The sequence below is a fragment of the Cetorhinus maximus genome, chromosome 11, assembly GCF_964194155.1.
Source record: "Cetorhinus maximus chromosome 11, sCetMax3.hap1.1, whole genome shotgun sequence".
NCBI lineage: Eukaryota > Metazoa > Chordata > Chondrichthyes > Lamniformes > Cetorhinidae > Cetorhinus > Cetorhinus maximus.
Genome location: NC_135889.1, coordinates 73,690,449 through 73,714,121, shown reverse-complemented (window position 1 = coordinate 73,714,121; position 23,673 = coordinate 73,690,449). Strand labels below are relative to the sequence as shown.

Below are 23,673 nucleotides of genomic sequence, written 5' to 3'. Positions count from 1 at the left end.
ACAATCCAGAACAACATTAACAGTCACATAAACATGCATGGGTTAATTCAAAGCCAGCAAAGCTTTGGTAAAAGCAAGTTGTGTTTAACAAACTTAATTGAGTTTTTTGATGAGGTAACAGAGAGAGGGTTGATTGAGGGAAGTGCAGTGGATATGATGTATATGGATTTCCAAAAGGCATTTGATAAAGTGCCTGAAAAGTTGAAGCCCACGGATTAAAAAGGACAGTGGCAGAATGGATATTGTCATGACCCACTGGGAATAGTGTACTGTAATATCAAGCCCCACTGTTCCCCGAGCCACGGCAAATGTGAAAAGTTTGCCCAAACCACCAGATTGCCAAAATTCTACTTAATTGTTTCATTTAGGTTGACAGAATATGAGCACCAGGTTTGTAAACTTAATAAGTAAATAACTGTTTATTGAACAAATTGTCTATAACCAGTAGCGAAAGAAAGAAATATGAAACTGCTAACTCCTAACACTATTACTTAAATTCGACCCCCTTCTTAAATCCCTACACATACATGCACGCACACACACATATGACACATAAGACACACAAAACATGGATTTTAAGGGTGGAATAAAACAGTTCAAGTGCACCAATCCGGAGTATAGGATTCAAAGGGTTGATTTTGATCAATGTCTTCCAAACTCCTTTCAGGTCTTATTGATGACACGAGGTGGTCTTCCAGCACTTTTAGCATTTAGTTCACTGGTTGAACATTTGCTTTTCAATGTCTCTAATAGTGGTTTTCCCCTTTTCCTTTTTACAGGGGTTTCCTCAGAGAGAGAGCAGGTTATAGAGTTATGACGAAAATAGATTTTAGATGTTTTCTCTTTGCAGACCAGGAGCTTTCTGCTGCACACTGCTATCACACAAAGGCCTGAACACCTGGTCAGGAGCCAATTAAAATGCTGTTGTCAGGCAGTTCCCTTGGTCCTTTCCAGGACTCCTTTCCAGCACCATCCCGTTTTTCATGGCACACTCTGTTCCAGGACTGCAATATTGTATACATCCCTCATCCTGTTCCAATGGACATGTCTTTCAACCTGCAGCCATTGTAATTTTAAAATACACATTCCAACAGAAAATAAAAAGATAAGTTCTTTACAACAATCCAACAGAAATAAAAAGATATGTTCCTTACAATATGAAGCTTGTTGAGTGACAGGAAACAGAAATTAGTGGACAGAAGGAAGCCAAATAGTGAGGTTCCCCAGGGGTCAGTATTAGGATCACTGCTTTTCTTGATCTATATTAATGACTTAGACTTGATTGTACTGAGTACAATTACAAAATTTCCAGATGACACAAAACTTGGAAGTATTGTGAATGTGAGGAAGATAGTGATAAACCTCACGAGGATACAGACAGGCTGGGGGAACAGCCGGACACATGGCAAATGAAACCTATTGTAGAGAATTCTGAAGTAGTCCATTTTGGTAGGAGGGATGAGCTGGGGTAATATAAACTAAAGGGATCACTTCTAAATGGGATGCAGGTATGCCAGGACCTAGGAGTGTATGTGCACAAATCATTGAAGGTGATGGGGCAGGTTGAGAAAGTGGTTAAAAGGGCATACAGAGCTTTATAAATAGAGGCATAAAGTATAAATAGAGGCATAAAGTGCAAAAGCAAAGAAGTTATGAGGCACCTGTAAAGAACACTTGCTTGACCTCAACTGGAACATCGCATCCAATTCTGGGCACTGCACTTTAGGAAGGATGTGAAGGCTTTAGGGAGGGTAGAGAAAAGATTTACGAGGATGGCTCCAGGGATAAGGGACTTCAGTTACATTGATGGGTGGGAGTAGCTGGTGTTGTTCTTCTTAGAGCAGAGAAGGTTAAGAGGATCTTTGATAGAGCTGTTCAAAATCATGAAGGATCTAGACAATAGATAGAGAGGTACTTTTCCCATTGGTGGAAAGGTCAAGAGCAGAGGCCATTGATTTAAGGTGATTGGCAAAAGAACCAAGGGCGACATGAAGAAGAACTTCCTTATGCAGAGAAGATAAGAGCAGAAGAAATAAGAGCAGGAGTAGGCCATTTGATCCCTCAAGCCTGCTCTGTCATTCATTAAGATCATGGCTAATCTGATTGTGGCTTTAACTCCACTTCCTTGCCTCTACCATTACCATCAAGATAGTAAGTTAACTCTGGTTCAATGAAGAGTAGAGGAAAACATGCCAGGAATGCCACCTATGTTCTTAAAAATGAGGTGCTAATCTGTGAAGCTACAACACAGGACCACATGCATGCCAAACAGTGGAAGCAGCATGTTATAGACGGAGCTAAGCGATACCACAACCAATGAATCAGATCAAAGCTCTGCAGTCTGCGCCATCCAGTTGTGAATGGTGGTGGACAATTAAACAATGAATGAAAGGAGGAGGTTCCACAAATATCCCCATCCTCAGTGATAGTGGAGCCCAGCATATCAATTCAAAAGACAAAGCTGAAACATTTGCAACCATCTTCACCCAGAAGTGCCGAGTGGATGATCCATCTCTGTCTCCTCCTGAGAGCTACCATCACAGATGTCAGTCTTCAGCAAATCTGGTTCACTCCACATGACATCAAGAAATGGCTGAAGGAGCTAGATACAGAAAGATCTATGGGCCCTGACAACAACCTGGTAGTAATACTGAAAACTTGTGCTCCACAACTAGCTGCACCCTTAGACAAGCTGTTCCAATGCATCTAAAACACTGGCATCTACCTAACAATGTTAAAAATTGCCCAGGTATAGCAACAAGCAGGACAAATCCAATCCAGCCAATTATTCCCCCATCAGTCTACTCTCAATCATCAGAAAGTAATAGAAGGTGTCATCAACAGTGTTATCAAATGGATTTACTCAGCAATGACCTGTTCATCAATGCTCAGTTTGAATTCTTCCAGAGCCACTCAGCTCCTGAACTCATTACAGCCTTTGTCCAAACATGGTGAAAAGAGCTGAACTCAAGAGGTGAGGTGAGAGTCATTGCTCTTGGCAGTGAGGCAGCATTTGACTGAGTATGGCATTAAGGAACTGAGCATAACTGACGTCAGTAGGAATCGAGGGAAAGCTGTCCACAGTTTGGAGTCATGCCTATCACAAAGGAAGATGGTAGATGGTTGTGGTTGTTGGAGGCCAATTATCTGAGCCCAGGGTATCACTGCAAGAGTTCCTCAGGGTAGTGTCCTAGGCCTAGCCATGTTCAACTGCTTTATCAATGACCTTTTTTCCATCATAAGGTCAGAAGTGGGGACGTTTGCCAATGACTGCACAGTGTTCAGTACTATTCATGACCTCTCAGATCCTGAAGCAGTTTGTGTCCATATGCAGTAAGACCTGGACAGCATTCAGGCTTGGGCTTATATGTGGCATGTGACATTCACACCACTCAAGTGCTAGGCAATGACCATCTCCAACAAGGGAGAACCTAAGCATCTCCCTTTGACATTCAATTGCATTACCATTAATGAATCCCCCGCTATCAACATCCTGGGGCTACCATTGACCAAAAACTGAACTGGACCAGCCATACAAATACTGTGGCTACACGAGCATGTCAGAAGCTGGTAATTCTGTGGCGAGGAACTCACCTCCTGACTCTCACAAATTGTGTTCACCATGTACAAAGCACAAGTCAGGAATATGATGGAATAGTCTCCACCTACCTGGATGAATGCGGCTCCAAAAACACTCAAGAAGTTCAACACAATCCAGGACAACTGATCGGTTACCCATCCACCACCTTTAATATTCACTCCCTCCACCACCAATGCACAGTGGCAGCAGTTTGTACTATCTACAAGGTGCACTGCAGCAACTCGCCAAGGCTCCTTTGACAGCAACTTCCAAACCCTTGACCTCTATCACCTAGAAGGACGAGGGCAGTGAATGCATGAGAACACCACCACCTGCATGTTCCTCTCTAAGCCACTCGCCATCTTGACTTGGAACTATATCGGTGTTCCGTCACTGTCAAAGTCATGGAATTCCCTTCCTAACAGCACTGTGGGTGTACCTACACCACATGGATTGCAGCGGTTCAAGAATGCGGCTCACCACCCCCTTCTCGAGGGCAATTAAGGATGAGCAATCAATGCTGGCCTTGCTAGCAATGGTCACAACCCACGAAAGAATAACAAAATATTACTCCCAAACCCATGCGTCTTGAGTTGTAACCTTTTATGTGCCACCTAATCAAATGCCTTTTAAAAATCCAAATAAACTACATCTACATCCTTTATCCACCCTGCTCGTTATATTCTCAAAGAAATCTAATGGAGTGGCTTGGTTCTGGATTGCACTGCCTCCAGATGGTGGATGCAGATTCAATTATGGCTTTCAAATAGGCTTTGAATAAGCACTTGAATAGACAAAATTTGGGGGCCTACAGGGAAAGGGCAGGGAAGTGGCACTAGCGGATTTACTCCTGCAGAGAGCTGACATGGACTCGGCCAATTTCCCTGCTGTAACTATTCTGTGAATCTATGATATGTTAATTTTTTTACACTAAGTCATCTATTTTAACTTTCTAATAAAATAAATAACTAAAAAAAGAACTTCTCTTTTCCCTTTCTTTCTCTTTGATTTAACTGGCACTTTGGAGATGATAGCATTTCCCAAAAAGACAGTGGGCTTTCTTTGACTAAAAATAAGCCCTAAATGTTATATTTTTCATCCAAATATAAAACTGAAGAATGGAAGGATTGGGATTTGCAAGTATTTTGTCGGTCATCATACTGATTTAATATGGAAGACTGTGTGAAATGGTGAGTCAGCAGAGTGTCCTTCATTTTTAGGACTTGTTCTGTGTCCAGTCCATGCTGATGGTACAAAAATCTCCTCTCTCTCCTAGTTAGAGGGATTCAATGGACACTTTACTTTAGGTAATCTATTCAATAGAGTCTTTAATGGACACAGCAATAAATGCTTTTAACATTAAATTGCCAGTTTCCTTCAAAGAAGGCAAAAAAAAATGGCTGATGTGAGAGGTGGAAAGTTTCACAAGTTGTATTGGGTTTATTCTAAGGAGGTTTAGGTAGAATACAGGAAATGTTATCTGTTTGTATATACGTAATTTGGGAGTATGTAATGTTGACACTTGTGGTAGAAATTGAATGATGTCTTATTCCTTCGCAGTGACATGCCTTTCTTTAATAAACACAAGTGTCTACCAAGAAATAGAAATGCAATGCTGCTACAATTTATTACCTTTAAAATATTCTAGGTTAATATTCAAATCTGTGCTATAGGCACAGAGCCTTCTCCACCATCATGGCCTATTGTAAATTTAGATGTGTACTGCTCACCATTTTACGGAACAGGTGGGTTCCAAATTTCCAACATACTGTATGCTGTTAATTGATGTAGCTTCCTTCCCCCAGCACAAACTCGTAAAATTCCCCGTTTTGTATAAATTAATGACAATATAAACACCAGTGATGGGATAACAACTTTAAATGAATCATGATTCATGTAACAGGTAAACCTGCTATTGCACACCGTGACCTCAAATCCAAAAATATTCTTGTGAAAAAGAATGGAACATGTGCCATTGCTGATTTCGGCTTGGCAGTGCGGCATGATTCAGCGACAGATACCATTGATATATCACCTAATTGCAGAGCGGGAACAAAGAGGTATTGTTTAACATCAATCTATATCATTTTCACTTTTTTCGTTTATGGGTTTGGCTATTGTAAATATTTAGATTGATGGTTCTCCATTACTTATATGTAGAAGGTACTGAGTAATAGCTATATGTCTATGCATGAAGCATTGATTAATTCCAAGTAAAAAAAAAGCATAAGTTAAGAAGTTTCCAAATAGGGAAAATAAACAAAATATTTCACTTTTTCTCCATTGTTTATTTCGTTTATGCATCCAATATGGGAATACTTTTTCAAAATACATATTTTAATGAAGATTATTGCAAATGTTGAATCAAAATTTTAGTTTGACTTGTCTGTCATATATCCAAGTGCAAGGAAAATTCCCTTAGCTAAGAATAAGATTTCACACTTGACAGGACACATTGCTCAATTAGGGTTGCCAACTGTGATTAAAAGTATACCTGGAGGTTTCATCACACGACTTGCCCATGCTTTAGCCATTAGTAGGCCAACACATCCATCCTTGTGATGCACTGCCTTCCTACACTAATTGGAAAGCAGAAATACTCATTAGCCAATTGGATGATGCTTGACTGTCAGCCAAACAGCCTCTTTTCCCTGTTTTCAACATTTTTATATTCCGGTAAAGAGAAATTTTTTTAAAAATTGACAAAAAAGCCAATCTTTTTTAATGTCCCTGTGATATTTCTCTAGAGTTGCATAAGCAATGTCCTGGAGATTGATCTTCAATTCTGGGAGACTCCAAGCCAATCCTGGAGGGTTGGCAACCCTATGCCCAATATTAAGGGGGTTAATAAAATGTGCCCTGTAGGAAACTGCAAAGTTTTTACAAAAATGTGTTTACTCATTTGTATATATACATTCTGTGATTATTTGTTGAACATTTTCATTACTCCTGTATCATGTTTCAGTCCCCTCCAACATGCCAGTTCATGATCAAATTAAGGATTCTATGATAATCGCATAAGCATGGTTTAGGAAATCCTCTGGAATAGTACATTATGATGGCATCAAATGAGCAGTAAAATGCAGTAGTTTCTGGCATGCTGAGTCTTGCACTTCCCATGCACTCTCAGACGATGCGAGAGGGATTTTCAGTGGACAGTGCTCTTATGCACACAGACTTTGGAGAGGCCTGGCACAAGAGCAGCACAACTGGAGAGGCCTGGGACAAAAGCAGTACAGCAGGAGAGGCCTGAGACAGGAGCAGCACAACAGGAAAGGCCTGAGACAAGAGCAGTACAGCAGGAGAGGCCTGGGACAAGAGCAGTACAGCAGGAGAGGCCTGAGACAGGAGCAGCACAACAGGAAAGGCCTGGGACAAGAGCAGTACAGCAGGAAAGGCCTGAGACAAGAGCAGTACAGCAGGAGAAGCCTGGGACAGAAGTAGTACAGCAGGAGAGGCCCAGGACAGGAGCAACACAGCAGGAGAGGCCCAGGACAGGAGCAGCACAAAAGGAGAAGCCCGGCACAGAAGCAGCATAACAGGAGAGGCCTGGGACAGGAGCAGCACAACAGGAGAGGCCTGGGATAGGGGGAACACAACAAGAGAGGTGTGGGACAGGAGCAGGACAACAGGAGAGGGCCGGCACAGGAGCAGCACAACAGGAGAGGCCTGGGATAGGGGGAATACAACAAGAGAGGCGTGGGACAGGAGCAGCACAACAGGAGAAGCCCACGAGTAGAGCAGCACAAAAACAGAGGTCTGGGAGGGAGCATCGCTGTGATTAGACTGTGTGTCTGAACTAAAGAAAATAATTGCAGTGACATCACAGGACAAAAAGTTACATTAGGTGAATATATTGGTAATTTAATTCAAATTAATCAGTTTAAAAGATCTAAATTTGTTTTAATAGTTTATCATATATTTAAAGCTGGTGTTTAATCAGACCTGGGGATAAAGTTAAAAACAAATAGCAAAGGATAGTAATGTTAAAGTGTTCTGAATTTTTCAGTAAAGTAAAATCTGAGGCATACAAGTAAGAAGAATAAAATAAAAACATTTAAATTAACTCCCATTAACATAATCTGACTTCAGCACAATGGAACAAGTTGATCTTATTTCTGTTAAGTCAGCTAATAGTCTAATCAATAGATGCACGGCATGGTATCTCGGATACATGCGATGCACATCCTGTTCCATGTGGGAACCCCAGGGTGCTTCTTGTGTTGCAGAAAGCTACATGTGCAAGAATTATTATCATCTGGAGCAGCTCACTAGCAGCTGGTCTCACTGTGTTGCATTCACACGCCTGAGATTTGTCGTTAGCATGTTTCTGAATGTGGTCACCCCACAATTTAAGGATGTACAGACAGGGAGGGAATGTGTTACTGCCAATCAGTCAAGGAGGACCAAGTAGACAGTGCAGGAGTCTCTTAAGTACATCTCATTCTCCAACCAATATTCAGTTCTGAATGCTGGTGAGAGTAATGGTTCTTCTGGGGAGTGCTGCGGAGCCAAATCCATGGCACCCCAGCTGGCTCAGCTGTACATGGGGGTCAGGAGGAAGATTAGGAAAGCAATAGAGATGAGGGATTTGATAGTTAGGGGAACAGACAAGCGTTTTTGTGGCTGCCAATGTGAATCCAGGATGTTATGTTGCTTCCCTGGTGCCAGGGTCAGGAATGTCACTGAGTGGCTGCAGAGCATTCTGAGGGGGGAGGGTGAATAGCCAGTGTACATGGCCCTTATCTGTACCAACAACTTAGGTAAAAAGAAGGATGAGGTCCTGCAGGCAGATTTAAGGGAACTAGGAAAGAAGCTAGCAAGCTGGAACTCCAAAGGTAATAATTTCCTGGATTATTTCTGATGCCACGTGTGAGTGAGTATAGAAATAGGAGGAGAAAGAAAATGAATGTGTGGCTAAAGAGATAACGCAAGATTCCTGAAACGTTGGGGTTGATTCTGGGGGAGATGGGACTTGTACAGGCCAGGTGGGTTGTACCTAAAAAGAGCTGGGATCAATGTCCTTTCAGATCAGTTTGCTTGTGCTATCGGGGAGGGGTTTAAACTAACTTGGCAGGGGATTGGGAACCAGGAAGTAACATTAGAGAGGAAAAGAAGGTGCACAAAGAATTGGGAGAGACAAATAACACCAAAGTAAGAAATAGTACAGCATTAGGTAGTGTCAGAGTAAGATAAAATGCAATAAGGCCTAAATTGCATTTACTGTCCATGTCTGTGAATGCAAAGAATACGATAAATAAGATGCAGGTGCAGGTAGTCATATAGGAATATGATGCTGTGACACTAACCAAGACCTGGCTCCAAAAAGGGCAGGGGTGAATACTAAATATCCTCAGATATACGGTGTTCAGGAAAGATAGGAAGGGAGAGAAAGCAGAAGGGATGGCAGTATTGATTAAGCATAATATTACAGTACGGGAGAGAGAGGATATCTAGAGTTGTCAGGGACAGAATCCATTTGGTTACAGCTAAGAAACAATAGAGATACCATTACACTACTGGGTGTATTCTAACTGGTTTGCAGAGTATAAGGAAGGATGGCAATTTTCTGGATTGAGTGTGGGGATACCCTGGATGAGCAGATTAAATTTCCTCCGTTGCTACCAGGGCTGGCATGAAACACAGCTGGCACAAGAGTCACCAGATTGATAATGGATGTTCTGCCCTGCTGCTTCTCTACTTCTTCAAATACTGCAATCAGTGCTGCCTTGCCTCAATTCTTTTGGTATGCCATATGGAAGTTCCTGCCTCTAAGGATGCCCTCCCCAGTGTCTGCGGCCCTTGAAATTGAACGCCAGAACCTGCTTTCAGCTCACGCCTGACCCCTCTGCTGCAGGACGTCCCAGCATAGTCATAGGCCCCGCTGGCTGACCGCTGATTGGCAGGCTGATGCTTAATTGTGCCGGAACCATTGACGGGACGGGAGCAGGCACATTGTGTGCTTTTCCTTCTGCCTACGTGACCCTACCGGGAAACATTAAATCCAGCCCAGTGAGTGAGAGCATTGGTTAATACTATAGAAGGAAATAGTACCTTCTTTCGAACAGTCAAAGAAGACTATGAGGAATATAGGTTTGCTGCGCTTGGCAGTCTTGTTTCCTGTTCTTATGCCCCCATGATGCTGTGGGGAAGAGGACCCCATTCAATGCCCAAGCACTGCCCACTCCCCCACTACCTGCGCAGTGCCAAAGGCACCTTCTTACCAAGTGCTGAGTCACCCCTTGCACCACTGACTCTCTTATGGGGCCAGGTGAGCCTAGGAGCAATCTTAAATGTGTCCCCACTCTGTACTTGGCTCCGTTCACCTGATCTTTACCAGACACCTCCTGAAACCTGTGCACCTCCTTCAAAATTTCACCCTCCTCCTCCAACAAACTGGTAATGAGCTTTTTAACGACTTTGATTGGCCTCAATGGGGAGGAGAGCAGGATCCCCACCTTCATTGTAATTTCTGGCTTCGGGAAAGGCATCATGAAACTGACATGATGGCTGGCGCTGGTATTTCAGGGCACTTGCCACCACATCCCACCACCTGACTCAGTTCCTGACTGGAGGAGTGGTGGGGTTGGGATACATAAATTCAGCCCAGAGAATAAGATGAAACAGAAAATGGGAGCAGCTGACAGATATTAGGTTGATAATACAAGTGAGAACCAGGGTGAATAAAGTTCAGTGAAACTTTTAAAAAAAGAAAAAGAGAAGCAAAGAGAGAGTATGAGAAGAGACTGGCAGCCAACTTAAAAGGAAATCTAAAAATCATCTATAGGCATATAAATGATGAAAGGAGAAGTAGAATCAATTTGGAACCAAAAAGGAGATTTCCACATGGAGGCAGAGGTCATGGCTGTGGTACTAAATGAGTACTTTGCATCTGTCTTCACCAAGGAAGAAGATGTTGCCAAAGTCATAATGAAACAGAAAGTAATTCAGATACTGGATGTGCTAAAGGTTGACCGAAGAGGAGTTTTTAGAAAGAGTGGCTGTATTTAAAGTTGATAAGTCATCAAGACCAGATCAGATACATCTGAGGGTACTGAGGGAAGAAGATTGAAATTGCAGAGGCACTGGCTATAATCATACAATCCCCCTTAGATACGGAGGTGATGCCAGATGACTGGAGATTTGTAAGATTTACACTGTTGTTCAAAAAAGGGTGTAAGGCTAAGCCCTGCAACTACAGGTCAGTCAGTATAACCTTGGTAGTGGGAAAGCTTTTAGAAATGACAATACTGAAGAAAATTAACAGTCACTTGGGGAAATTTGGATTAATTAAGGGAAGCCAACACTAATTTGTTAAGGGCAAATCATGTTTAACTGGTTTGATTTGAGTTTTTTGAGGTGACAGAGAAGGTGTACATTTGGTGCACATTTGATACATCTGAAGCATTTGAAAAAGTGTTACATTTAAAGGCTTATCAGCAAAGTTGAGGCTCATGGAATAAAAGGGACAGTGGCAGTGGTTAAAGAAGGCAACTCACCACCACCTTCTCAAGGGAACTTAGGGATGGGCAATAAATGCTGGCCTTTAAAGGCAGGGAGGCACATGAAGAATCAAATCAGATGCCTTACAGGATCATGTGGGAACTGACTGATTAAAGAAGCAACACCACTGTACCAATCAAGAGCAAGGATGGCAAAATGCTAGTGAGGGACAAGGAGCAGAAGGCGAGGTGGGTGGAACATTTTGGGGAGATCCTCAATCAGCCCAGCCCCAGCTCCTGCTCCACATTCTAGTTTAATGATGATAGCACCACACCTCAGCAGCTGAATGTCAACCTAGGAGAAGATGCCAGATTCGAGGTCCAAGGAGCCATCATGAGCCGAAAGAACGACAAAGCACCTAGGATCGATGAGATACCAGCAGAACTATTGAAACATGGCAAGAACACTGTCACAGCAGAGCTCATGGACTGTTCAACAAGATCTGAACTGTGGAGAATGTCCCGGATGGCTGGAGGTGAGGGGTAATCATCAAGCTGCCAAAGAAAGGGAACCTCAGTGACTGCAACAACTGGAGGGGCACAATACTGCTGTCAGTACCTGGCAACGTCTTCAACTCCATACTCCTCAAAGCAGAAGTAGACCCTACCCTTTGTGAAGGTGGTGGCAGATCATATTGCGAGCAGATCTTTACACTTCGAAACATCATACAGCAAGGCCTAGAGTATCAGAAGCCACTTGTTATTAACTTCATTGATTTCAGGAAGGTTTTCAACAGCATCCATCGGCAGTCACTCTGGTACACTGAAAGACAGTATGGCATCCCGTTGCGGTATATTAACATCTTCAAAGCCTTATTCCCCAACTCCAGCTGCTGTGTCAAGACTTGCACATCATCACAGGAGTACGGCAAGGCTGCATTATCTCCTCATTCCTTTTCCTCTTGGTTATTGACTTAATCATAAAGAAGACGATGGTGGGTGCAGACTTAGACATTCTGTGGCAACACTGCCGGTTGATGGACTTGGATTTGGCAGATGACACCATCTTGCCAGCTGCAGAATCGCGTGTACTCCAAGACATAACCATCAGTCTTGAGAGTAGTGGCACCAAGATTGATCTATGCATCAGCTGTGAGAAGACCATGACAATGACAACCAAGGAAGAAACGTCTCCAGCAAGGGTGATGTAGAGATCAATGCCCACAGATGAATCGGCAAAGCAACATTGGTCTTCCAGTGACTCCACATGGTCTGGAAAGCGAACACCATTAACATGGTCATGAAACTGCGATGCTAAATGTCCATTGTAGTACCAACTGCAATCAATGCCAGCAAGGCATGGGAGAGAACAGCAAACATAATTATGTGTCACATAATTAGGACATCTTTTACCAGCACTGCCTTTGTAAGATCCTGGGCAGCACATGGAGAGACAGCATTTTTAAAAATTCTTTTATGGGATATGGACGTCGCTGACAAGGATAACATTTGTTGCTCATCCCTAATTGCCCTTGAACTGAGTGGCTATCTCACCATTTCAGAGGGCAGTTAAGAGTCAACAACATTGCTGTGGATCTGGAGTCACATGTAGGCCAGACCAGGTAAGGATGGCAGATTCCTTCCCTAAAGGGCATTAGTGAACCAGATGGGTTTTTAATGACAATTGATTATAGTGTCATGATCACCATTACTGAGACTAGCTTTATAATTCCAGATTTATTAATTGAATTCAAATTCCATTTGAATCCGTGCCCCCAGAGCATTAGTCCAGGCCTCTGGATTACTAGTCCAGCAACATTACCACTATGCCACCGTCTTCCCAAAGCATCACCAACGAAGTGCCGCAGAGAACTGGTCAGAGGCACCCGTGGGACATCGTGATGGAGCGATAACTGAAGCTGGCAAGACATATATTTAGCCTCCTGAACGTACACCCCACCAGAGTGGCAGTAGAATGGACACCACCAAATGGAAGAAGATGAAACAGACCAAAGAACACCTGTTGAAGTTTAAGGAGGACTGCCAAGTGCGGAATACCAGCTGGGCGGGAGTGAAAGAGATTGCAATGGAAGGGCCGGTGGTGGAATCCCACTGCCCATTGTCCCACATGGGACCAGAGGAACTAAGTCACCCAATGCCACCCCTGCTGCTGGTAAAGTTGCAGTGGGGGCAGGAGTGGGTGGGTAGGCAGTGGTCAGGCTGCCTGCTGGATTTTACGTGCCATCCAGTCCATGATTTCAAAGTGAACAAGGTTGGGAACTAAATATCCCAGGATACTTAATTGTTAGAAGAGATAGGTAAAATGGATAAGGAGAAGGGGTAGCTCTGATATAAGGTTGGGATTAAGACAGTAGAGAGAATGGGTCTTAGTTCAGAGAATCAAAAAAAAGAATAAGTTTGGATGGTGTTAAGAAACAAGAAGGGCCAGAAAACATTGGAGGGAATTGATTATACTGCTCCCCCCACCACCCCCACCACTCCCCCCAACAGTAGTTGTAGTGCAGAGCAGAGTATAATCAGAAAGTTAGGTGCATGTGATCAGGGTAATACAACAATCGGGAGGTCATTAATCCTCATAGACTGGGCAAGCCAAATTTGCAGGAATAATATGGGGGATAAGTTCATGGAATGTCTATAAGATAGTTTTCTAGATCAATATTTTGAGCAAACCAACTTGGGAACAAAATCTAGTATTGTGCAATAAGAAATGGTTAATTAATGGCCTTGCACAAAGGGGAGGAATGACTGTATTATAAAAGAATTTTATATTGAGTTTGAAAGTGATTTTGTTAGGTTTGAAACTAGGGTCTTAAATCTCATCAAAATAAATTACACAAGTATGGGCCTATGAGCGGTGAGTTAACTATTTAGATTAGGAAACTACATTATAAGATGTGATGGTAGACAAACACTGGCTAGCATTTAAATAATTAATACATAATTTTCAACAAATACACATTCCTTTAAGGCACAAAAAACCCTGACAGAAAAAGTGGTCCAGTTGTGGTTAACAAGAGGAGTTAAAAGGTAATATTAGTTCAAAGGAAGAAGCTTATAATGTTGCCAAAAAGAGTAGTAAGCCTGATGTTTGGGAGGATTTTAGAATTTAGCAAAGGAGAAGGAAGAAATTGGTGAATAAAGAGCATATGAGAGTAAAGTAGCAAGTGACACAAAATAGATTGTAAATATTTCCACTGGTATGTAAATAGGAAGAGATTACTGAAAGTAAATGTGGACCCATTAGAGTCAGAGACAGGTGAAATTATAATGTGGAATAAGAAAAAGGCAGAGACATTAAGTAGATACTTTATATCTATCTTCATGGTAGAAGACACTAAAACATTCCGAAAATAATGGGGAACTAAGGGTCTAGTGAGAATGGGAAACTTATATTGATTTCTTTAAATAAAGAAACTGTATTGGAGAAATTAATGGGACTAAGTGGTGATAAATTCTTTGGACCTGATGACCCTCACCCTACAGTTTTAAAAGAGGTAGCTGCAGAGATACTAGATGCATTGGATTTGATCTTTCAGAATTCCTTAGATTCTGGTTCCTAAGGATTGGAAGGCAGCAAACAAAATCCTGCTATTTCAGAAAGGATGAAGAAAGAAAATAGGAACTATAGGCCAGCTCATCTAACATGAGTTGTGGGCAAAATGCTAGAATCTATTGCTAGGAACATGGTAACAGGCACTCAGGAAATCATAATATGATTAACCAGAGTCAACACAGATCTATGAAAGTGGGATTGTGTCCCATAAATCTGTTAAGAGTTTTTTGAGGATGCAACTGGTAGCATGGATGAGGGCCAACTAGTGGATGTGTATATTTGGATTTTCAAAAAAAATTCAATAAAGTGCCGTACATATATACAAACATACAAATTAGGAGCAGGAGTAGGCCGCTCGGCCCCCCGAGCCTGCTCCGCCATTCAATAAGATCACGGCTGATCTGAATTAAACCTCAACCCCACATTCTTGTCCATCCCCGATATCTTTCACCCCCTTGTTAATCAAGAATCTATCTAGCTCTGCCTTAAAAATATTCAAGGACTCTGCTTCCACCACCTTTTGAGGAAGATATTCCAAAGACCCACAACCCTTTGAGAGAAAAAAAATTCTCTTCAAGTCTGTCTTAAATCAGAGACCCCTTATTTTTAAACAGTGATCCATAGTTCTAGATTCTCTAACAAGAGGAAACATCCTCTCCACATCCACCCTGTCAAGACCCCTCAGGATCTTAAAGATTTCAGTTAAGTCGCCTCTTACTCTTTTAAATTCCAGTGGATACAAGCATAACCACACAAGAGGTTGCTAAAATAAAATTAGTACTCATGGGATTGGGATAATATATTAGCATGGATTGAGGATTAGTTCATGGACATAAAACAGAATAGAAATAAACAGAACAATTTTGGGTTGAGAGGCTGTAACTAGTGAGGTACGGCAGAGATCAGTACTTGGGTCTCAGCTATTTATAATCTATTGTTATGATCCCAGCTGCTGTTAATAGCAGAGAAGTCAGATCCCAGAGTGAAACCTGGCTTGATAGATCCTAACTTTTTTTTTAGAAACAATAGAGGAAAGTTACTGAGCAAATTCACAGGAGTCTTCTGATGAGCTTTTAATACAAAGAATACAATATTTATTAAAACAAGAAAAGTGAACTATATTACACCAGATAAAAAGTTTGGAAAGCTCTCAATACAAACCCAAGAAGATGGTTCAGATTCCCATGATTCCTTTACCCGGCAATATCCTTACAGACACATAGACCAGTGAAGAGTTACCATTGGCTTGACACAAAGGCTTCTTGCTTGGGACTGGCACAGTAGCAAACAGTTTACTTCTGGTGAATTCCTGAGCATTTACTTGATGCTTCTCACCCAACTTTTATCCCTCCATGAGACACGCAAAAAATGGACTCTAAACTGTTTCTTCAACTGCAGAGCAAACAAATGAGTTGGAAACATAGAAAGTAGGAGAAGCAATAGGCCATTCGGCCCTTTGAGCCTGCTCCACCATTCATCATGATCATGGTTGATCATCCAACTCAATAGCCTGCTCCCACTTTCTCCCCATATCTTTTGATCCCTTTCACCTCAAGAGCTATATCTAACTCCTTCTTGAAAACAGACAGTGTTTTGGCCTCAACTACTTTCTACAGAATTCCACAGGCTCACCACTCCCTGGGTGAAGAAATTTCTCCTCATCACTGTCCTAAATGGCCTACCCCGTATCCTCAGACTGTGACCCCTGGTTCTGGACTCCCCCACCATCGGGAACATCCTTCCTGCATCTACCCTGTCTAGTCCTGTTAGAATTTTATAGGTTTCTATGAGATCCCCCCTCATTCTTCTGAACTCCAGCGAATATAATCCTAACCGACTCAATCTCTCCTCATATGTCAGTCCTGTCATCCCAGGAATCAGTCCGGTAAACCTTCGCTGCACTCCCTCTATAGCAAGAACATCTTTCCTCAGATAAGGAGACCAAAACTGCACACAATATTTTAGGTGTGGTCTCACCAAGGCCCTGTATAATTGCAGCATCCCTGCTCCTGTACTCGAATCCTCTCGCTACGAAGGCCAACATTCCACTTGCCTTCTTTACCGTCTGCTGCATCTACAAGCTTACCTTCAGCGACTGCTGTACGAGGACACCCAGGTCTCGTTGCAAATTCCCCTCTCTCAATTTATAACCATTCAGATAATAATCTGCCTTCCTGTTTTTGCTACCAAAGTGGATAACCTCACATTTATCCACATTATACTGCATCTGCCATGCATTTGCCCACTCACTCAGCTTGTCCAAATCACACTGAAGCATCTCTGCATCCTCCTCACAGCTCACCCTCCCACCCAGCTTTGTGTCATTCGCAAATTTGGAGATATTACGATTAGTTCCCTCGTCTAAATCATTAATATATATTGTGAATAGCTGGGGTCCCAGCACCGATCCCTACGGTACCCCACTAGTCACTGCCTGCCATTCGGAAAAAGACCCGTTTATTCCTGCTCTTTGTTTCCTGTCTGCCAACCAGTTTTCTATCCATCTCAATACACTACCCCCAATCCCATGCACTTTAATTTTACAAGATAATCTCTTATGTGAGACTTTGTCGAACGCCTTCTGAAACTCCAAATAAACTACATCCACTGGCTCCCCCTCATCAACTCTATTAGTTACATCCTCAAAAAATTCCAGTGGATTTGTCAAGCATGATTTTCCTTTGCGTAAATCCATGCTGACTCTGTCCGATTCTGCCACTGTTTTCCAAGCGCTCAGCTATTAAATCTTTTATAGTGGACTCTAGAATTTTCCCCACGACTGACGTCAGGCTAATTGGTCTATAATTACCTGTTTTCTCTCTACCTCTCTTATTAAAGTGTGTTAAACTCTTCCGGTAGCACCTCCGCTAAACTGACCACTTTACTGAGTCCCATAATGGATTATTCAGTTAACTACTGCCCCACAAGCCTTGCAGTTTTACTTCTCAGAGCTTCAAATCCTTGTCTTCTCTCTCTGAAACACACTAAACTCCTTCTCAACACTTGTCTTTTCTGTTACTGTTATCCTGGATCACTGCTGCTAGGCAATGGTAAAGCTCCTCTACTTTGTGTACTTTTTCCAAAATCACTGAACTTTCAACTCCTTTTAACCCATTTCTTTCACTTCAGGGGTTGTAAGACCTCATTAAAAATTGATACATACAATCAAACTCTGAAACGTCAGTCACAAGTCTATCCAGACCCCCAGGCACCAAGGTTCATAAACAAAACGTAAGTGAAACTGAAACCATTTTACCTTTCTTAACACACTATATATAATATATATATATATAAATTCAACTTTAAATTATACATTATACATAACAATATGTTAATGGCTTCCATGGGAAGTTAGATGGGAAAGTAAGTGGTGTGGAGAGGCAAAGAGGTGGCAGAGGGATTATAGATAGTTTGGGTGATTGAGCAAGAACATGGCAGATGGAATACAATGTGGGGAAGTGTGAAGTTATTCACTTTTAGTAAGAAAAATAAAGGATATTTTTTGCATGGTGAGACACCAGGAAATATTTGCATTCAGAGGGACCTGGGTATCCTTGTAGACTTGTACATGCATCACAGAAAGTTAACATGCAGATAGGGCAAACAATTAGCAAGGCAAATATATGTTAGCTTTGGTGAAAAAAGAAAAGTAGTATAAGATTAAGAAGTCTTACTACAATAGGTGAGGCCACACCTTGAGTACTGTGTACAGTCTTGGCCACCTTAACTAAGAAAGGACATACTTGCCCTCGAGGGAGTTCAACAAAATTTCAGACTATACGGCCTCATGTTTCACAGGTCAACATTCTCTGGAAAAAGTAAGACTTCAGGACATAGAACCTCAAGAACTGCTTCCTCAATTTGTTTGGGTGGCCAGTAGTTCTACTTGATCCTATCATAATCAACAACTTGCATTTTCATAGCTGCTTTAATATATAGCAGAGAAAAATCTGGAGCATAATGCTAAATAATGTGCTCATCACAGGGAAACAATAGTCCTTGGGACTCATCAGTATAAGACAGCGAGCTGCAGTGACCAATTGGGCACCTGATGTAGCCCAGCCTTTAGGGACTTCTCAAAATTGTCCAGCTTCTCATCTGAACCGGCCTGCAGATAAGCCTTGGTTGGTGGAAAGGGTATGAAAATGGGCTGGCTATAGCCCACAATAGTTTCTGGAGGGGCATTTCTGCTTCTCAGTAAAGTAGATGAACAAAGTGAAAAAGGGAAAACTTGCTTCCTTTTCTGTGCCCTCCAGTGGTCTAGTTAGGTTCCAGTGGACAAAAATTAAGTGAAGTGTACTTGGTGCATGCTCTGCCCAGTTTGAGTCAAATTTTATTTCAGAGTCCTGAAAAGGGTATGAGGCTTCTGTTTAGCATATTCAAGGTTTTAACACCCGTTGGTGCATCATGCACTTGAAAGTTGTTAACTGCCTGGAAGTTGGTCCCTCTGAAGTGTGTTTTGTGCCCAAAGAGATCAGGTGCATGCCATACAATTTCTCCCACGTGTTGTCCTGGAGTTTGAGGTACAAAACTCGTGGAAACGATGAGATAGCACTGTTGCTGACTTATATATCCCAATATTGTGATCATAGCCTTGTAGTAACTAATCTGGGTAATACAGCACATGGCCAATTTGCTTTGGATGTGCCCCAGGTGTTGAATATGAACTATGATCATGACCAATGATCGCTGCCAAAAATGTTCTCTCTTAGTTATTTTTAACCGTTGCCTGTTAATTGTATATCAGTTGTGTGTTAATTATATTTAGGTGATGGTATTAATTGAGCACACACCTGTTCTTGTATATATTGGAGCAGGTTGAAAGAGTGGATGCTTGCTGGAGGAACATGGTATGCAATGAGTGTCTCTGCTTGTAAAAGATGAAAACTGGAGTCTAGTATGCTATCTGAGTTTTGACAATAACTCATTATGTGCATTTATATATATAACTCCATACTTGTCCACATTTGAAGGACTTTTTCCCCCGTCTTAGAAACTCGATCTAGGCTAGTCTATCTTCAATCTATTTTCCTCTGCAGTGCAATTTGCTGTACCTGCAAATGTAATTAATGTGGTGCCTATGAGCTCCTTCAGCTCTTCAATGAATGTAATGAGCAGAAAGGAACCCAGCAATGAATCTTGGGACAATGCACTTACGAGTCACCACCATTGATAAACTGTCGCTGTCCATTTGTTAATGTTTTAAAAATTCAAATTCATATTTTATTCTTCAAGCTGCAAGACCTAATTTTCTTGCACGTTCCTTATATGGCACTTTATTTAAAGCTTTTTTGGAAATTCACATGGATGATGTTTACTGGGCTGCTGATGGACCATTCTAATCATCCCTTCAAAATTTGCAAATGATTTCATTGTGATAGCATTTATTAATTTGTTGCAAATGCTGAACAGAAGAAATCTTCTCCCATTTTATTAACTCACATTTTATTAGAAATCTGTGAAAAGGGCTTTCAGAATTTTAAATTTTCAATTTCATGGCTATGCTTTTTGAAATGGATTGATTTAAATGGAAAGGTTTTCAGTATATGTCAGGATTTAAATATCATAAATTGGTTACATTTACTGTTGTGCTGAATTGAAGTTCATTATAATAGCTCCAATGTTATTGAATTACAGGTATATGGCACCGGAAATTATTGATGATACTATCGATAAGAGGCATTTTGGATCATTCAAATGTGTAGACATATATGCCTTGGGTCTGGTTTATTGGGAGATAGCACACAGATGCTCTGCTGCAGGTAATCAATTTTAAGATTTGTAAACTGGGAGGTAAATATCAATAGACAACAAAGGCCGGAATTTCCCTATAGGTTTTCGAACCCTGTCGTCAATTTGAAATGTGAGTCAAAAACCTGCACTGTGTGTGGAAACAGCCATTCTTTGTAATTTTCATCAGGGCGGCCAATTGACAGCCAGAATGCTGGCTTACTGTTCAATTAAGGACAGCGGGTAGGGTCTCGAAACTAGAGGGCCAATCAGAGGCTTTCCAGCCTGAAAGCACCAGCAGGCTGCAATGGAAGGTAAGTAAGTAAACAATGCACTATCCTGCACTACCATAGGCCCATTCACCCACTAGAGTTTTTCCGTGGCAAATTATAAGTGTACCTGAAATCCCCCATGTTTAAATGTTTTGACTTTTTGCTGAATTTCCTGCTGTATTGCAGTGTTGGTGGGGGTCGGTGGGTGGTGGGGTGGTGTCAGTTTACTGTCACCTTCATTTAATTAATAGAGTCCATTATTAATAAACACTAACTATGCACATTTATATTTAAAGGAAAGCCTGATTAAATTTGAAGAGATGCTATGAAAATCTTTTTGGGTCTCGTTAAATAGTCAAGTCAAGGAGAGAAAAGGATTACATAAAGAAGTTCAGGTTGTAGAAGGGGTTCTTTGCTAGAAATGAGCATTTTTTTTTCTTTCTCTCAGTTCATTTGTTAATTATTATTTGATTGATGTGAGGTGCAGGGGTTTCATGAATATTATAGGGTAGAAATTCAAGTGTGTTCATTTCTAGAAACACGGTGGCTATGGGGCTGGGGGGGGCAAATAGCAGTTCCGACACCTGAATGGAGGGGCCCAAGATGCTCTCAGGATTGGACATTGGGCCTTAGTATCATCAAGCTGGCAAAGAATGTTTGAAGATCAGGCCACTGCTAGCAGTTTAGCAGTCCCCTTCCCAAATCCGCAATCTCTACACCCTATAAGAACAAGGGAAGGAGATGTTCCATGTTCAAAGACTGCAGTACTTTCTCAGTGTCTGTCTTTATTGAACTGCTTCTAAAATGTCTGCTTACGGAAAGAGTGCCTCGTGGCAGAGGTCCCATGACTACAGCATGCCAGATAGGACATGTAGTACTGTTACATTTCAAAACGCAAACCAGCTCTTTTTCATAAGACACAAACATCCCCTTTTTTCCTAACAAATAAAAGACAAGTTTGCATGCATGATCATGTGTAACTGTGAGTTGCCCACTATACACCAGTTGTTCTCATGCATTAACAGCTGTTGTTCTACTAGTCAATCTCTGCACCTGCATTGTGTGTATAGTCTTTAAACCATGCAGGTCTCTTAATGGTATGCACGCACATTGTCTTTGGTTGTTCGTCTGGGAGATATTCCTTGTCTGGAGAGTGTCGTTCCCATGACACTTGTTGCTGTGATAACTGCTGATCCATTACTGTTGCTGGGGACCCATTGTCCTCTGGGATTGATGGTAGCTCTGTACTCAGTATGGCTGGTGAGATTCCTTCTCCCCGACTGGCCGACTGCAGCGAAGGAACAGCTTTGCTAGTTGTTAGCAGTTATGCCGGTATATTTGATCGTTTACTTCCACTGCGTACAACGGAAGTGACAATTTCTCTACGTATGTCCCAAATTGCAATGTGGGCTGATTCCTGTTGAGACCATTGAAAGTTTGTGCCCTGACTGGCTGTCCAATGCTCAGCATTGGCAATGGTTTGACAGTCTTATCAAAATGAAATTTGGCTTTCTGCTATTTCACCTTGATTTTTTTCACTCGTGCCTATTACTACTTCTGGTTTCAGTAGCATTTTTGCTATTGGAAGAGTAGTTTGTGTGCAGTGTGACTCTTTGGACTGGACTACTTTCCACGCCCTCAGTTGGTGTGTTTCTCCACTTAAGAATTGCCTTGCCTTGTTCATCTTTGCTGGATTTGCTTGATTGCTTAATGATTCCTTTGGTGATTTTCACTGCACCTCAGCCTGAAGATTTGACTGAAGATAGTGCAGAGATGATGTATGGTGTTGAATTTCACAATCCTTTGTGAATCGGTTGAAGCCTTCACTCGTGAACTGAGGACCATTGTCACTTATCACAATGTCTGGAATGTCAAATCGACTGAAGTGTGATTTCAGGCATTCCTGTCGTCGTTGAAGTCAGCTGGTCTAACTCCCAGTAGTCAGAATAGTAGTCTACAGTGACAAGATAATCAGTCCCTGCTAGAGTGAAGAGGCCTACTCCCAGCTTCATCCATGGTCTGTCTGGGATGTCATGCATCCTTTGGCGTTAGTGCCCTGGTTGCAGCTGTGACTGGTTTTCCTTGCTGTGCTATGGTTGCTCCAAGACCTGCTTTGCTCATGTCACACTGCAAGGTGACTTCATCATTGATGCCACAATACTTCAGCAATAGCATTGTCATCACTAGTAGTTTGGTTTTAATGAATGCTGCTTCTTGTTCTGTGCCCCAATACCACTGCACCTCCTTGGTAGTGAACTTGCGTAATGGTTCACACTCCGATGACAAATTGGGCAAAATGTTTGCTAAGTAGTTCACGAATCCACTAAGTCCATTGCACTGCTTTCACATCTGTTGGTCGCTGCATCACTGCTATAGCTCTCACCTTGACAGGAGCCAGGCAAAGACCTTTTGCTATCAGTACATGACCTATGTACTTGACTTCTTCAATCTTCGATTGCAATTTTTTCTTGTTCAGCTTCAGGTTCATCTGTCAAGCTCTCTCTAGTAGTTATATTAAATCCTGATCCTGATATAGTTCCTTCCATTGTGTCTCCACATCTATAGACTAGCAGATCATCCACTGTGACTTCCACTCCAGGAAGATCATTGACTATCTCATGCTGTCTGTGTTGATACTCTTCTGGAGCTGTGGAAATGTCAAATGGCATGCACAACTATCTGTATCGCCTGCACAGCATCCAGAATGTGGTTTGAAAGCTGCTGCTTTTATCCAGCTTCACTTGCCAGTAACCATCCTTCACATCTAGGGTAGTAAAGATCTTTGCCTTGGCAAGTTGTAGCAAAATTCCTTCAATGGATGGCATCGAGTAGTGGGATCTCTTCAGTGCTTTATTTAGATCCTTTGGGTCTAAGAATACTCGTAGCTTTCCAAGCCGTTTCACTGCTACCATGCTGCTAATGCAGTCTGTAGGAGATTTCACTTTTTTGATTACTCCCCTCTTTTCCAGCTCTTCTATCTTGTATTTTAGGCTTGACTTGAGGGCAACTGGAACTCTTCTTGGCAGATGTTGAATTGGTCTTACACTCTCATCTACTTCTACATGATATTCTCAT

The 23,673-nt window shown here is 41.9% G+C and overlaps 1 protein-coding gene across 1 annotated transcript in view; it reads left to right on the top strand.

The window, feature by feature from the left end:
• LOC144686208 (activin receptor type-1B-like) overlaps nucleotides 1-23,673 on the top strand; it is a 110,635-nt gene that overhangs the window by 63,770 nt on the left and 23,192 nt on the right. Inside the window, exons 6-7 of the mRNA XM_078551302.1 lie at nucleotides 5,484-5,640; nucleotides 20,234-20,358. Coding sequence (XP_078407428.1) covers nucleotides 5,484-5,640; nucleotides 20,234-20,358 — 282 coding nt within the window. The remainder of the gene's footprint in view (nucleotides 1-5,483; nucleotides 5,641-20,233; nucleotides 20,359-23,673) is intronic.